Below are 17,095 nucleotides of genomic sequence, written 5' to 3'. Positions count from 1 at the left end.
ATTCTTTGTGTCTTGATCTAATGGATTTTAATTATACTTTTGAGTTGTTCCTGCTATGAAAGTTGTTTTTAATTTCTCTGCATTCTTTGTAATTCTCGGCGTTGCCTCATTTAGGTCTGTAGCATGTGCAATATCACATGGTCTTTCATTTCGCTCAAAGAGTTTCACAATTTCATATTTTTTCTCTATCGATAGAGGCGGACTGGCCATAAGCCTTACTGGGAAAACCCCGGTGGGCCGGAGTCCGGTGTGATTTTGGCCATAAATCGTAGTATGAGGCCACTATGAATTTTCCCGGGTAAGAATTTTTGATCCAGTCCGCCTCTGTTTATCAATATTGCTTTTCTTTTTCTCTCTGAATCTGTAGTGTCTTCACCAGGACGCTTCCTTTTCACACCTTTTAAGTATTTTACTCATTTTTAGGAAATAAAGCACAATTACAAAATGAGGAGGCACGCCTGATACATATAAACAAAGCTGGGCGCGTGTAGCAACTGAATAAACAACACCGTAAAGGCAGAGACAACTCTATTAACACCTCACATTTTACTAAAGCACATTTCTGGGGGTTACTACCATAAAACAATAAAAACAATTTCCAGTTGAGTTCCTGCTAGTGGAATCTGTTATAAACTGGTAGTAAACTCGATCTAATTGCATTTGCAATTATACCGATAGCTGGAATTGTGTTGGTTTTTACGTTATTATGGTGAAATGTGTTTCCCCTTCACTGATATAAAAAACAAATACATTTTCAGAATCTTCTCTTCATTCCTGTCGTGTTGCGTTCGGTTGGGGTGATTCTGCGTTTGACTGCCATTTCTTGTAAACACAAAGGCGAATCATGCATAAGCGAATTCGGTTCGTGTTATATAAGATATCATTCCCCTATTTATAAATTGTGTATGATCGAATTCGTGTAGTGTAAACATGTGTTATACGAGGACTGACTGTATAGAAAACAACAATCTTCTTGGACTAATAATATTAGTCCAAGAAAAACATTTGCCCATTGATAACCATTTTCTGTCTTCTCCTGCTCAACCATCCCTTTATCCATGGCAGCAATGTTCCCAGACTGCCACACTGCTCCAATTTGTATAGCAGTCTTTTAAGTCCAACAGTATCAAAAGCTTTTCTGAAATCTAAGTATATGATGTCAAAGTTATTTTTTGCATCCAGTTATTTTGTCTGTGTCATAGTAACCAATTGGATTATTCAGACAAGATTCCCCTTAACAAATCAATGCTATGACTGCAGTCACAGCATGGATTCCATATCATTGCCAAATTTGTGTTCTCTGGTGTAATGTTTTAAAGTTGAATGTCCAAAAACTGTATGATATGACATTTGATCTATAGGACATGTTCTATTAACATACTACTGGTAGCTGTTTGTGCTACATATGACTACAGTGTAATATTGTGCTGCAGCAGAAATCATGATTCATGTCTCCCGAGGCAGTAGATGTGAATCATGATTGTGATACCTATAATATGTTTTAGTTATGGAGCACTCACTGTTAGAGAACAATATCAGAAAAGTGGATCACCTATAGTCCTTGATTCATGTACAGTTCCTACATGTCCTTGATTGTTATCTTTCCATTTTTTAAATGTATCCACCACCCGAATTACTTAATTCATCCAGTCTATAAGCTTTCTCTGTAAGCACTAGCATCTCCTTGCCACATTTTCCAAGCTTCCACAAAAACCAGTCACACATTTTTGTCTTAAAGGTATGAAATGTTGTTTTCCTTCCCCATATAAAATTGTACTTTTATGTTCTACATGAAGAAATTTACAGTATATTCAGCCATACATACCCTAGATCAGGGATGGCAAACCTTTCTAAGGGTTTGTGCCAAAATTGGCTAAATATTTTAAAAAACTACCCTTGAATTTCAGAACACAAAATGCATAATGCTTTATTGTCCTTCTTAATCATACCAAATCTTTCACTCCAGGATTCTTGAAATTCTCTGCTACTCCCCTCTTCATTTGAATGTTTGTGTTTCTTTGATGGTTGAGCTGACATTCTAAACAATCTGTAAAGGGCAAATAGCAATTAAAATATTTATGGGAATTAATGAAGAATAATCTCCAATCTCCATGCCACATACAAACCATAATTGACAGTGAAGGAGGCTACACTAAATGCTGAAGAAGAAGAATATACCTTGCATAACTTTACCATAACTTGTGTTCTGAATAAATGTATGAAATATATGAATTTTATTCTTCAGTACAGTCAGTTTCTATAGATTTTACAAACAACATCTTCTTGCAATTTACAATCATCGTCAAAATAACGAACATATATACCACTAGAATGGCCTTATTTTCAGTAACTGTGGATTCATCAATCTGAATTGAAAATTTTCTCATTTTCAGTTTGTCAGTTAGCTGCTCTTCAATGTTAACTGACATCTCATCAATTCGTCTTCAAATTGAATCATTGCTCAATGGCAACACTTTTAAAATACTGGAAAGATTTTGATGCATCACTGTTGAAATTACAGTCTCTAAGGTTGTATAACAGTTTCAAGGCGCCTCCGTAGCCAGGTGGGAAGGAGCAGCAGTGCATAGCACATGCTTCTTGATTAGACCGGGGTTCGAGCCTGTCACCACCAAATATGGAGGATGTGGAAAGGTCAGGGAATGACCACCGCATATCCCGGAGCAATATGGCCTTAGTTGCTAATGCTCCTATAAACCAAATAACAAACATAACAGTTTCAGAAACTGTATGACCACTACCAGTTTTTGCAATGATTTCTAAAATTTTATAAGATGCACTCATTCCATCGTCATTTGTTTGTATGTTCTTTTTAAATAAGGAAGTAACAGTGTTACATTGCTCAAAATTCTGTTTTAAATTTTTAAAATATTCGATATGTTACCAACTTTATCAGGATGTTTCCTTTTTAAGTGCTCTAAAAGTCTTGGGTTGAATGGGTTTTTTAATAAAACCATAAGCTTCCAGATACTGGAAGCTTATGATAATTCATTAATTCATCCAGATACTGTTGACACTTTTTCTTTCCAGCACTTGACATGATTGATGATGGGTTGAATAACTACAAAGAATTAAATAATAAAATATAAAATATTTTTATTTAATTCTCATAGCCCATGTCACTCACAAAAGCACTGTGGATCAAAAATAAACAACTTCCACAAGGAAACAATAAATCAATACTAATTATTGCTTAGAAAGTAGAAACAATACTGTACACTGACACATATCCTCATCCCATCCATGCCTCATGGATGGGATGAGGATATGTGGATGAGGATAGGAAAAGAATAAATAAATAAACCATGTCCACCGCGCCAAGATCGCAGCTGTCTGAAAGGTGCAAACATCAGGATTGCGGAGACATTACCTCCAAAAGCACTTAGGCATTTAATGCCTATGAAAAGCAAAGTTGGTTGAATTAAATCACACCTACTATCTTCCTTTTATCAAAATTTCTCACTCACTCCTAATATAATATACCTATATGTTAAAAATCAGTTGTCTCAGAGGAAAAGAAAACCCAATGAGACAAATTAAATGTTAAGGAATAAGATGTTGTTGGGTAGGGTTGAACTTTGGAGGGCCACAGACCATTGTAATATCCATAATTTTTTTGCTCCTGTTGAGAATCCCTGGTTTAGACAAACACAATGTATTACACTTTTCCAACAAAGTCACCAGACAAAATGACACATTTTTGCCGCCTCTCAATACACTTCCACAGGCCACTTTTATGAAAGTCCTCTGACTGTCTTTAAAATCACAACTTGACAGCAGAAATCACCTCATCAATAGCAGAAAAATGTTTTTCACAAAGAAATGACTTCAGGGCAGGAAAGAGGAAGAAATCTGAGGGTGCAAAGTCAGGGTAATAAGCAGGATGTGGCAATATTTCAAACCTGCATTCTTGAGCACACTGCACTGCAGATTGCAAAGAATGCACAGGGGAATTATTGTGGAGCAGGCACACATGACAGCTTTCCCTGTTTTTTTTTTTGTTTTTTTTTTTAAATTTTATAACAGCATATATCTTTATGAAGAGGTTGAATAATGCTTTGCTATCACAATATATTCCGTTTGAAAGTTATCTGTTAGTATTACACCATGCTGATCCCAAAAAACTGACAGCTCATCTTGCCAGCACTTGGTTACACCTTTGCCTTTTTGTGGGTTGTGATTCTGTATGTTTCCATTGTTTTTACATTTGTTTAGTTTTGGGATCATAGTGATGGATCCAAGTTTCATCTGTGGTGACTAGCCATGAAAAAAAAATCTTGCTTTTCTAGGTGCGTCAACAATGTTTCATGTGCACATTGTGCCCTATTCTTCTTCTGGTAAGGGGTCAGAAGTCTGGGAACCCATCTAGCAAACACTTTACTCCTATACAACTGTTGATGGATGATGTTTTCCACAGACCATACACCAATTTGAAGCTCTGCAACTAGTTCTTTGACACTAATACGGCAATCATCCAGGATTAACACCTAAATTTTTGCAACACTCTTCTGTTACAGCAATTGCTGGTCATCCTGGGATTTCTTCAGCATTTGAATTGTTTATACTAATGTGCAACAAACTGTAACCTGAGCAGTCTTTTCCATAAACAACAACTTTCTTCATGGATTGTTTGGGTGTTTTACCTTGCACCAAGAGGAACTGAGTCACTAATCTGTATTCCACTTTATTATGACACTTAATTCAGTGCTGCAAAGAAAAAAATAAACTGTCGGATCAAAACCAAAATTTGTGGTTGCTATAGCAATTTGGTAGTTTCTTGTAGTGTGATCCTCATTACCAGTTGTTAGTACCTGTTTCAGTTTCACTGGCACCCATCCATTGAACTAAATTTTTAGCCACTTTTCATCTTGTATAGAGTATAAACGACTTTAGAAACTAGAAATCAAACGGGGAAATAAACATTTACAAATTAAAATTAGAATTTTTTTTAGTATATAAGCATCATAGTTTGCATTTCAAAAGAAACATGCTAATTAAGTAATCATAAAATATTAATAGTCATTACAACCATCCCTTAATGAGAAAGTGAATTAATAAAATGAAAACATGATATAATCAGATAATTATAAATTTAAACACTATTATATCATATTAAAAAGATAGTTTCAAACTATAACCAGTAATATTGAAAAAGTGCCAGCAGCCACTTGCATATGAGCAAAAATTACAAATATAATTTAAAAAAAACATTACAAAATTTGATATTTGGTTATAAAATTAATGATTTAATTTTTTAGTTAACTTGCAGTTTTGCTGTATAATTTATTAGTAAACATTGGTTTGGCTTGTCAATTGGGTAGTCAGCATCTAATTTATATTTTGCATGTGTTTGTGTATTTATAACTGTATTTAAGATGCATTTTCTGTTGTCATGTCTGTCTTGATCATATGTATTAGGGTATCCATGGTGTTTTTGCTGTTAACAAGCCATGACAGAAATGTGAGTGTTTTTGGAATTTCCATAGTGACCACTTCTTTAAATAGGAGGGCAAAACCCCCTCCTATTTAAAGAAGTGGTCACTATGGTTTCTCTAAATCTTTTTCTTTTAGAGTTTTCTTCTTTAGTAGGTCTGCATTTGGAGGTTTTCTGGCTTGTTTCTGGCAGTAATTGCATGATACTTTAAGAAGGAAACTCTACCACTGTACTTCCTTGAGCGAGTATATCCTTCTGCTTATTTATTTCTGAAATTTTATAGTGTTTATTTGGTAGTTTTATTTTTAATTTCCACTCATATGTAGATGGTACTTGGCACCTCTTCAGTGTGGTGTTAGTGTTTAATTTTATAAATCATTATTTCAATTAGTCAACTTCAAAAAGTTTTACTATTACGAATATTTTAAAATCTTTAACTTTTTTTTTTATATAAAATTTATCTATACCACAAAGTATAGAGACCGTTCTTTGTATAGATAAATTTTTGAATTTCTTTAGTTCTGAGTGTAATTAACACAGTGATGTTGTAATTATGATTTACTCTAGTTATCATAATTTCATAAGATGAAAACTTTCATTGTTCCTCTCTGATAATGTTTTTAATAGATATTTTTTTTCCCCAAATGACTTAAGAACTGAAGTTCGTAGCCCTCCCAAGAAGAGAAATTATGGCCTTTTAGTTGGGTTAATAACATATGGAATAATTGTTACAGTAGTAAGTGTTTTCTTTTACTTTGTTTGCTTTTTTGTGTTGTTCATGCAGTTTTAATATGTAAAAATTTCTGTAGAATCCCAGGAGTGATTTATTTTTTTAATGTATTTAATGTATTTGGTTGTTTACATCTGAAGAAGCGAATCCTAATTCTTCCAGTTCCAATTCTTCCCAGTAGCTTGCTTGTACAGCAACATCTTTTGACATTAATGTAAAATTGCTGAAAACAATCCAGAAATGCTTTTTCTGATGACATTTTAGTACTTGGAAACAATTTCACTAGTTGTATTACTTCAGAGAGAGAATGAAAATCACATAGTCAGAGATCTGACCATGTGATTTTTGTCATAGAAATTTTGAATATATCCCTATGAACAAGATCATGCACAGCTCAAACTGGGATACCTTTCTTTGTGGAACAAGATTACACAGCACACCTCCCCCAACAAAATGCAAGAACAAAATCAAAGTTATTTCCTTATGTAATAGAATTCATTCCCTTATCCATCCAGTAAATCAGCTAGATATTGACTTATGTTGTGTGTATTGCAAAAGTACTGTATGGATAATATCACAAAGCTCCTCTTGACTTCCTAAATTTTCACTATATATCCTGGGATTGGCAATAAACAAAATTAAAGTAGGAAAAACACCTGGTGTGGATCTGCTGGAAGTGGATGTGGTTAAAAAATTTGCAGAATGCTATCCTGTTACTCTCCTTAGCCTAGTGGTAGATGACTTTCATCAACCAGTGAAATACCACCACTTTGCTTATTGGAGGCTTGAAGTGGTGAAACCCATGTTTAGTCTCTACAGCAAAGTTTCTGGCATCTCCCTCCCCCCCATACTTCTCCTTCAACCCATGCACGGTACTAAGTACTATAGGTTTTGATACTTTTCGTGTTTGGGGTTTTCATAAAAAAAAAAAAAAAAAAAAAAAAAAATAGGTGCCTGACAGAAGGCAACTTTCCAACATCCTGGAAAACGGCAACCCTGAAATTTATATTGAAAAATCCCGACAAGTCACCAGAAATTCCAACCTCCTACCCCCCGATTGCCTTGCTCTCTGTAATGGCCAAGTTACAAGAACAGTTGCTCCTATTCCGTTTAACCGCCAGATATGAAGAACAAAAACTTCTTCCAAATGACAAGCAATTTGGATTCAAAGCAGGTAGCAGCACAGAAGATGCCATAAACAGATTAATCACTCAAGCAACTCACACAGTCTTTAAGTACTCCCTTGCAATCATGGTAGACTTCGCTGGGGCCTTTGATCGACTATGGTGGCCCAGTGTTCTTCAGAGGCTTCGGCAATCAAATGTTTCAAACAACCTATACAACAGTTTAAGGTCATATTTAACTGGTAGAAAAGTACAAGTTACCAACAGATTCCAGACAGTGGCTAGGTACATTGATCGAGGCTGTCCGCAGGGCTCTGTGCTTGGCCCTTTCCTCTGGTCTATTGTCCTGGATGAGTTCCTGGGCATGGACCTGGGAGGCATTGAACCTTTGGCCTTCGCGGATGATCTTGTCCTTTTGGTATGTGCTAACACCAGGACGAACCTGGAGAAAATGGCAAATGGAGCACTGGTAAAACTTCAGAACTGGGCAGCCCTGCACAACCTTACCATTTCAGTAGAGAAAACAAAATCCGTACTCCTTAAAGGCAAGCTACAAATCACAAGACCACCTACAATAAAATTTAAACTTTACACCTAGGTATCTTCTTAGACTCGGGGCTTACCTTCCACCACCACCTAAAGTATCTAGCCAACAAAATTCAAAAGTGCTATGATAAGGCAGATCAGCAGGGCAGACTGGGGGCTGAAGCACAAAGCTCTTACTCTCATGTACCAAGCGGTATACGTGCCAATCGTGTGTTACGGTGCCTCCATCTTGTACCGAAGAGCCATCCTAACAAGAAATAAACTTAAGCTGGATTCAATCCAGAGGTTCGTGCTCCTTTCAATTTGCAGGGCGTGCCGCACCGTCAGCACCCCCTGCTCTGCAGGTATTAACTGGATGTCAGCCACTATACTTAGAAGTGGTTAAAAGAGGGCTTTTTTACCATTTAAGGAAGGGAGTTCCAACCCAACTGCTAAATTTTCAACTTGACACCACAAACAGCACCAGGCAGGAAAGACAACAGATAACCAAACATCTACAAGAGATATGGCAACATGACTGGGACACCACAACAAAAGGGCCATCACAAAACGATTCCTTCCATCAATAAGTTTAACTCACCCAGAACCTCCACCCTGGTTTTCACCTGGCCTCCATGTGACCTTTATCATCACTGGCCATGGATCCTTCCAACAAAAACTGACTGCAATGGGAATCGAGAATGATCCACGTTGCCACTGCGGCGAAGAGGAGTCCTGTCCTGGGGGCACGGTTTGGTTTGTATTGAGGTTTAATGGCACATGGACTACGCGGGTCATAATGTGCCACCTGGGGGCACCTCATGTATGAGTGCCCCAGCTACGACAACATTAGGCTTAAATTCCTCACCACAATACAGAGAAACCCTCGCAATCAAGAATTTACTCTGCTACTCGAGGAAGATACCTCGTCATCATTCAATCCACTGCAGGGTTGAAGGCCTCTCCAGCAACTTTCCAGTTACTTCTGTTTTGAGCACTGGCCATCAATTTACTACCCAAAAACTCAAGAATTTCATCTATCCATCTCCGCCTTTGTCTTCCAGGTTTTCTACTAGCTCCTCTTGGGTACCATTCTGTTATTTTCTTAGTCCATCTGTCATCATGTCTTCGAGCTATGTGTCCTGCCCAAGACCATTTTAGTTCTTTAGTTTTGATAAGAATGTCCTTTACTTGAGTTTGCTGCCTAATCCATGTGTTTCTCTTCTTATCTAACAGTCTGATTCCCAATATGATTCGTTCCATTCTTCGCTGTGTAGTTCTCAGCTTCTCTTCCATTCTTTTGGTGAGTGCCCAAGTTTCACTTCCATAAGTCATGGTGGGGAGTATACATTGGTTCATTATTTTACGTTTCAGACAAACTGGGATATTGCTCTTCAGTATGTGACTATATTTCCTGAATGCTATCCATCCAAAATTTATTCTTCTTTTGACTTCCAGCTATTTATCATTATTATAGCTAATAACTTGTCCCAGATAAGTATAAGACTCCACCTTTTCAATTACTGCTCCTTCAATCATTATTTCCCTTTCTGTGGCATACTTGTTCATCATTACTTTTGTTTTAGCCATATTCATCTTTAGTCCAAAATCCTTACTAGCTGTGCATAACTGATTAAGATTTTCCTCTAATTCTTTGGGATCGTGGCTTATGACCACAATGTCATCTGCAAATCGTAAATGGTTTAGGTACTCTCCGTTCACATTGACTCCTTTCTGTGACCAGTCTAATCCTCTGAAAGCTTCCTCAAGGGCAGCAGTAAACAGCTTCGGAGATATTGTGTCTCCTTGTCGAACTCCTTTCTCAATTTTAAATTTCCTACTGTCTTTGTCTAGTCTAATAAAGGAGGTAACACACTCATATATTTTCTTCAAAATCATAATATATGAGGTATCAATGCCTTGTCTTTCCGGTGCCTGAAACATTGCCTTATGCTGTATGGAGTCAAATGCCTTTTCCTAATCCACAAATGCCAGGCATAATGGTGTTTTATATTCATTTGCTTTCTCCATTAGCTGTGATATTACATGAAGGTGATCCATAGTTGAGAATCCTGTCCTAAAGCCAGCTTGCTCTTTCGGTTGATTCTCATCAAGTATTCTTTCTAATCTGTTAGTAATGACCCTTGTGAACAACTTGTAGATGTGGGATAACAAGCTAATTGGTTTATAATTTCCAATTTCTGATTTATCTCCTTTCTTATGCAGCAAAACTATGATTGCATTATTCCACTGCTTAGGCGTCACACCTTTTCTAATGCACTTTGTGAAGAGCCTTGCCAGTTTTTGTGTTATGTCTCTTCCTCCCAATTTTAACAACTCTACAGTAACTTCATCTTCCCCCGGGGCTTTCTGATTCTTCATTTTCTTCAATGCATGTTCTACCTCATCAGGAAGAATATCGGGTATGTCATATGTGTTGCTTCTTTGCAATCCATCTTCCCCACTGCTGGCATCATTCCCCTGCTTCTTGTATAATTCTCTATAGTAGTCTTCTGCTATTTGAATTATGCCTTCTCTGCTGTTTATAAGTACACCATCGCTATTCTTCAGTTTCAGTATCATTTGTCTTTCTGTATTACTGCTCATGGCTGCTGATTTAAATCCTTTGTTTTTCCCTTAATGCTTGTTCTCCTTTTCTTGTGTTAGATCTTCTTATGTCCTCTCTGAGTCTCTTTCTAATGGCTTTGCATAACTCGGTATACTCAATTTTCTCCCTGTCATTGTTTTTCTTGCTTTTCATTTGTCGTCTTTGGTTCATCATGACAAGTGTTTCTTGACTAATTTTTTCTTCTTTGGATTTCTTTTTCCCTATAGGTTTCTTGGGCTTTATCACTTTCAAAAAGTTGTAATATTCCTGGTCGATATCTTGGTCCTGAGCAGTCTGCAGAAGCTCAAACTTGTTCTTAAGTTCCAGTACATACTGCTTTTTCTCCTCTTCTGTTATCTCAAAGACCTTTGTATTATTTACTCGAGTCAGTTTTTTCCTTTCCTACATCTATATCAAGTGCACATCTTACCATTCTGTGATCACTTCCAACATTTACCTTATTCAGGATGGTAACATCATTCACAATATATCTTCTGTTAGTGAGGATGAAGTAGATTTCATTAGTAGTTAATCCATTTGGACTTTTCCATGTCCACTTTCTGTTTACCCTTTTCTTGAAAAAAAAGTGTTCATTACTGACAGTCCTTGAGATCTGCAAATTCCACAAGTCTTTCACCTCTTTCATTTCTTTCACCAATTCCAAAATTTCCTATAGTTCCCCTTTCTGCGCTGTTTTATCTTTTTCCAACCTTAGCATTGAAGTCTCCCATAATAATAGTGTAGTGGGTTTTCTGCTCATCTAGATGACTCAATTTCGGTGTACATTTCTTCAACCTCTTCATCATCATGGCTCGATGTTGGTGCATAAATCATTATAATCTTTAGCTTGTGTACCTCTTAGAAATCTTGAGTATTAGTCTTGACACCCTTGGTGATGTACTTTTGAATTCCAAAATGTTGTTTTTAAAATCTTTATGGACCAGGAAGATACCTATAAGGCATTAACCACCTATGCGCAGGAAACATTTGCACTTAGGCGAGCTAAGATTGCAGAACTCAGAGCCCAAGAACTAAACCGGATCGGCGTGGGATAACTCTCCATCCCCTCCTCCCCCAGAACAACACAGACATGATCATGCTAACCCGAATAGGGTAGGATTTATTGCAGGCACCATCCAAGGTGCGGGATTTAAAAGTCATCGCAAACCCGAAACAGGTAGGATTACTGCTGGCACCAATCTAGGTGCAGGATCTACAGGCACTATGCCATTGGCAATTACACAGGGGCTCCTGTCCCCTGTGACTTTTAAACCCACACCCTTTCCTATACTCCGCCTAAACTAAGGTGGATTTATTCTCCCCTGCCAACCCACCCAAATTCATTCCCCTTCAAATCCTCTTCTTCTATGCCCCCCCCCTCTCTCTCTCTCTCTCTCTCTTTTTTTTTAAACTGTTACCTTATTTACTTATTTTTATTTATTTTTATTATTATTATTATTATTTTAATGTTACTTTTTTATTTTTTTTTATTTAATTATTTATTATTATTTTTTATATTTATATATATATATATATATATATATATATATATATATATATATATATATATATTTTTTTTTTTTTTATTATTATTATGTTTTTTTATTATTTATTTATTTTATTATTACTTTTTTTTCTGGTCTCCGTCCGGAAGCTCAGGCAACCCTGGCGGAGGCCAGCCAGAGTATAATGGGCAGCCTGGCTCACCTCTCCCAGTGGTGGTGACGGGCAACGTGGGGTTCCCTTAGGGGCCTTGCGGCTAAGCAGCCAGAGACAGAACAACAGAACACCACACTACTCTGTCACAAACCAGACACCACACTTTTTCTGGCTTTTACAGAGATTCTGTAAATTCTTCACGAGTACCATGGTGCAGATGTGGGAAACCACTGGTGGCGCCTTCCACAAAACACTATGCATATCCTGGGGCCAGCTGTCTGGAATATGATACTCGACGACTGGCTCCTGAGGGACTACCCACACACTACTCAGCTTTCTTATGCCGATGACATGGTTATCATCATCGAGGACCCCACCCGCGCCACCATAGAAACCCAGGCTATGGTTGTTCTCTCTGCTCTGTCCGTATGGGCCACGGAAAATAAAATCTCAGTCTCCACTGAGAAGAGCAAAACCCTCCTATTAAAAGGCAAACTAGACTTCTCCAGACCTCCTACCATACGTTTTAATAGCCGCCCACTGAAAAACTACCGATCGGTGAAGTACCTAGGAGCAATTTTGGACGACAGGAGAACTTTCATCCTCCATATCCAAGCTTTCAAAGAAAAGATAAAAAATTACATCACTATGTTAGCACGCTTTACCCACAAGGACTGGGGTCTTAAAGGACCAACTCAACGCCTTTTATACTCAGCAGTATTTATACCAATTGTCACATATGGAGCTGCAGTATGGTACCACCGAATGACTTTAGTGCATGCTCAACGTAAAATTCAGCAAATTCAACGACTTATGCTAATACAAATGACCCGTGCATGTAGAATGACATCAACTGCCACCCTACAGCTACTAACAGGCCGCCTCCCCTTGGACCTCCACGTCACTTTTATCGGACTCTCTCCTGCCATTTAAGAAGAATAAGGAAGCTGAATTCCCCACTATTCAAACCTGTACCAATACCGACATCAAATAGGAACATAAACGTGTGTGGCTAGAATTGATAAACCTGTGGCAAACCCGCTGGAATAACTCCACAACTGGTGCAACTACTAAACTTTTCCTTCCTGAGGTAACCTACATCAACAACGTTCCACTTGGTTCTTCCCTAATGTCTATGCTTCCTTCCTATTAACTGGCCACGGGTCCTTCAAGAGATGCCTTCTAGAGTTTGGTCTACTCGAGGATGCCCTCTGTACCTGCAGAGAACCTGAAGACTGGGATCACATGATGCACTCATGCAACGTATACTTAGATCTAAGAATCCAACTACTTCTAGTCCTCCACACTACTTCACTTCGGCCAGAAACCAAGTTATTGGAATCTAATGATTCCTTCCGTGCACTGACCAGTTATGCCAACGAGGTCTTTCGTCGTCGCTGGCATCACCAGCAACTCCCGAACACTACTCCTGGATAACCTCCTCTAGACAGCAACTGATACCCAGCACTGGAAACTTCCAGACATGAAACTGCAAATTGCGGCCAGCCCTGTCGACACCACTCCGTGATTCTCCATTGTGACGATCCTGGACTCTTTAATTTGAACTTTACCTATTCTCTTCTTCCTACCCACAGTCCTTCTCCAGGACTCTCACAACTGCACCTAGTACTCTTCCTGCTCCTTTTCACCTGGGAGGATGCCTACGCTCTGTCATCCCCCGCTATCTTACCTGTCTTCCACTTTCCTGTCTCTTCTCTGCTCTTTCCTTGGCCTTCCCCACTCTTGCTCCTGCAGGAGTGTGGACAACCTGCCAGATGTCTTTTACTCCGTGGTCCGGCTCCTCGTGCCAGTGGATGGATGCTGGGAGGCTCCTTCCTGGTGATCGTGCCTTCCAGTAACAAAGAGGCCAGTCAAACAACACACTACTCACACATAACCCACACTGACTGGCTTTGCTATGTTAACAGAATATTTAACGCGGATTTGTGGGAAACCACGGGAACCACATAACAATAACACTGTGTCCACTATGTATTTCACCCTCTAAATCTTTACAAGCTTGGTGCTGATATCTGCAGTATGAATTATCACCCTGTGCTGCTTGCTGTAACAATATAAGTATTCAAGTGGAGACTTTTAATTGACCTGAAATAACTCTTGCAATCTAAATTATCCGAGTTTCTACCAAGGTCTAACCAGCAGATTCTACAATGCTAAAGTCACCCAACTGAAGGCAAAAAAAAAAAAAAAAAAAATTTAAGACCTGCATCCAAGATGTCACAATTGTTTTAAAGGGTCTATTACAACTTACACTTTAATTACCACTTTATTTGGTACACCTATTTAATATTGTGTAAGACGCTTCCCCTTTTGCCTGTAGCACTGCAAAATTTGTCTTGGCATTAACTCCATTCACTTCAAATAATATTCTGGAAGTATACACTAGTCACACACACACACACACACACATTGGATGACATCTGACAGTTCCAGTAGGATACCATCCAATGCTGATGATGGATTTTATTTTAATGTAGATTTGTGGCAGTGATTATGAGGCTAATGAAGAACAGAAAGTCCCTGATATGATACATTATTCTGCTGGAAGTAACTGCTAGCTGAGGGATAGGCATTCAACATGATGGGGTTGCACCCCATCTGCAGAATTGCTCTAGCATTCAGGAGTTGGTTTACAGGGATCAGGGGATCCAAAAACTTACAGAAAAATGCTCTAATAATCACAGTTAAGCTACCATTCTTTAATATTGTAGTGATGCATAGTGGTCCACAGCATCATGTTGTTTACCAGTGAAGCTGTTATTTTCTTCAATTTGCTTGCCTCTACAGTTCTGGCAATCCTGTGCTCTTCCCATTTATTAACTACTTTCTTTTTGGGCACAATTTTTGCATTAGTTGATTGCTTTTTAGCCTGTCTGTCATTGTTTATATACCCTCTCTGTTGTCCTTACACACATCACATCACCATTTTGGTCATTGCAGTAATTCTGCAATGTTCCATATTCAGAGATTGTGAGGTTTTCTCATTTGCACATTGTTTGTTTGTTTGTTTGTTATTTGGTTTTTAGGAGCATTAGCAACTAAGGCCATATTGCTCCGGGGATATGCGGTGGTCATTTCCTGACCTTTCCGCATCCTCCGTATTTGGTGGTCACAGGCTCGAACCCCAGTCTAATCAAGAAGCGTGTGCTACGCACTGCTGCTCCTGCCCACCTGGCTACGGAGGCGTCCTCTGCACATTGTATTTGTCTACCTTTCACCTTGGATATATAACTTGAGTCGGCGCCTCCGTAGCCTGGTGGGCAGGAGCAGCAGTGCGTAGCACACGCTTCTTAATTAGACCGGGGTTCGAGTCCATGAGCCACCAAATATGGAGGATGTGGAAAAGTCAGGGAATGACCACCGCATATCCCCAGAGCAATATGGCCTTAGTTGCTAATGCTCCTAAAAAAAAAAAAAAAACCAAATAACAAATAACTTGAGTCACTGGCTGGTAGTTAAGATGCCACTGATAGTTAAATGTCATCTAATCAGGAATGGCGCCTCCGTAGCCAGGTGGGAAGGAGCAGCAGTGCGTAGCACATGTTTCTTGATTAGACAGGGGTTCGAGCCCGTCACCACCAAATACGGAGGATGCGGAAAGGTCAGGAAATGACCACCGCATATCCCGGAGCAATATGGCCTTAGTTGCTAATGCTCCTAAAAACCAAATAACAACAAATAACAACAATCTAATCAGGAATGCAGCCATAATATATAAAATTTATGATTATTTTTCCTCTGGAATTATTTCAGAAGGCCACTAAAAAGGGCAATAAAAACTGATAACTCTACATTTCCTAAAATGTATGGCTATCAGTTAAAATTATAATTGTGAATTATTTGAAATTAAAATGTTTTAATGTAACAAAGTTTATTTTTACATAATTAATGGCATGTTGGTTGAGAAATCCTGAGCTGTTTTATATAGTCCCTTATATCTAATAGTATTACTTTGCTTATTTGACTTTGAGATATCAGTTATATACCTGTAAGAATGTTGTTATTGAATTTAAGTTCTTGCCTGAATTAGCCAAGATACAATGCTATAAGCCTTAAAACTTTTAATCATTCTATATACAATTATAAAGATAGATTTTATATTTATGTGATGTTTCACTATTATGTGATATCAATATTTCTACTACATCTCTGATGCTTTCTTTACACTTTCAGGTATATATGAAAATTAAGCAACCACTTTTTCATCAAGTAAGTAAATAAAATATTCCAAAATATTATTTTTGTGGCTGCAAATTTGGACTTACCGATGTCATTAGTAAATTTTCTGATATAAAATCATGGAAAGGAATATGTCATTATGAATAAAAATATGACATTTGGTGTTAATAACAAAAACTTCTTAAATTTTTGTTTTGTATTTTTAAATAGCTTTGATGTAATTTGTTTTAATGTAATGTAAAATCTCTATTTATTCAGTAAGCACTACTATTACTATATTTATTTATTTATTTATTTATTCTGTAAGTGCTTCTCTACTATTAAGTATTGTCAAGTGTCAGTCTGTCTCCAAATCCTTCCGCTTCCAGATGGGATACCGATTTGAAATTTGGTATAAATATAGGTAATTGGCTACAATCCTATGTGCATCCCATTTCTTTTACATGAGTGGCTGAAATTTAATTATAGAAACTATTATTATTATAAAAATTAAAGGCAAGCATAACTGCAATCCGCTGCTAGTATTTTGATAAATGTCCTTATAAAAAATTGACTCTTTTGTAAAATTTTTATTGTTAATATTTTAATATGACAATTAAAAAATTATAAATATTGTGGTTGTCTTTTTTTGTGTTTACATTGTCTTTTTAACTTTTCTCTAGAAAAAATATTAACTCAATAAAAATACCTTAAATTTTTTCTTTCTGGATGGGGGTGCAGGAATGCCTTCTCGTCCGGGGCACCAATATACCTCAGGCCGGCCCTGACCCCAAGGATCAGTTCTTGGACCACTGTTA

General features: G+C 37.7%; 1 protein-coding gene across 1 annotated transcript in view; it reads left to right on the top strand.

The window, feature by feature from the left end:
- LOC150084194 (alkaline ceramidase 3-like) overlaps positions 1-17,095 on the top strand; it is a 102,854-nt gene that overhangs the window by 53,507 nt on the left and 32,252 nt on the right. The window contains exons 5-6 of the mRNA XM_090376154.1: positions 6,107-6,188; positions 16,293-16,328. Of these exons, the coding sequence (XP_090232280.1) occupies positions 6,107-6,188; positions 16,293-16,328 (118 nt within the window). The remainder of the gene's footprint in view (positions 1-6,106; positions 6,189-16,292; positions 16,329-17,095) is intronic.

Source organism: Mastigoproctus giganteus, chromosome 6 (assembly GCF_048544385.1).
Source record: "Mastigoproctus giganteus isolate SK-2022 chromosome 6, ASM4854438v1, whole genome shotgun sequence".
NCBI lineage: Eukaryota > Metazoa > Arthropoda > Arachnida > Uropygi > Thelyphonidae > Mastigoproctus > Mastigoproctus giganteus.
The sequence above is the reverse complement of the archived record's forward strand: the minus strand, read 5'-3'. Positions and strand labels throughout refer to the sequence as shown.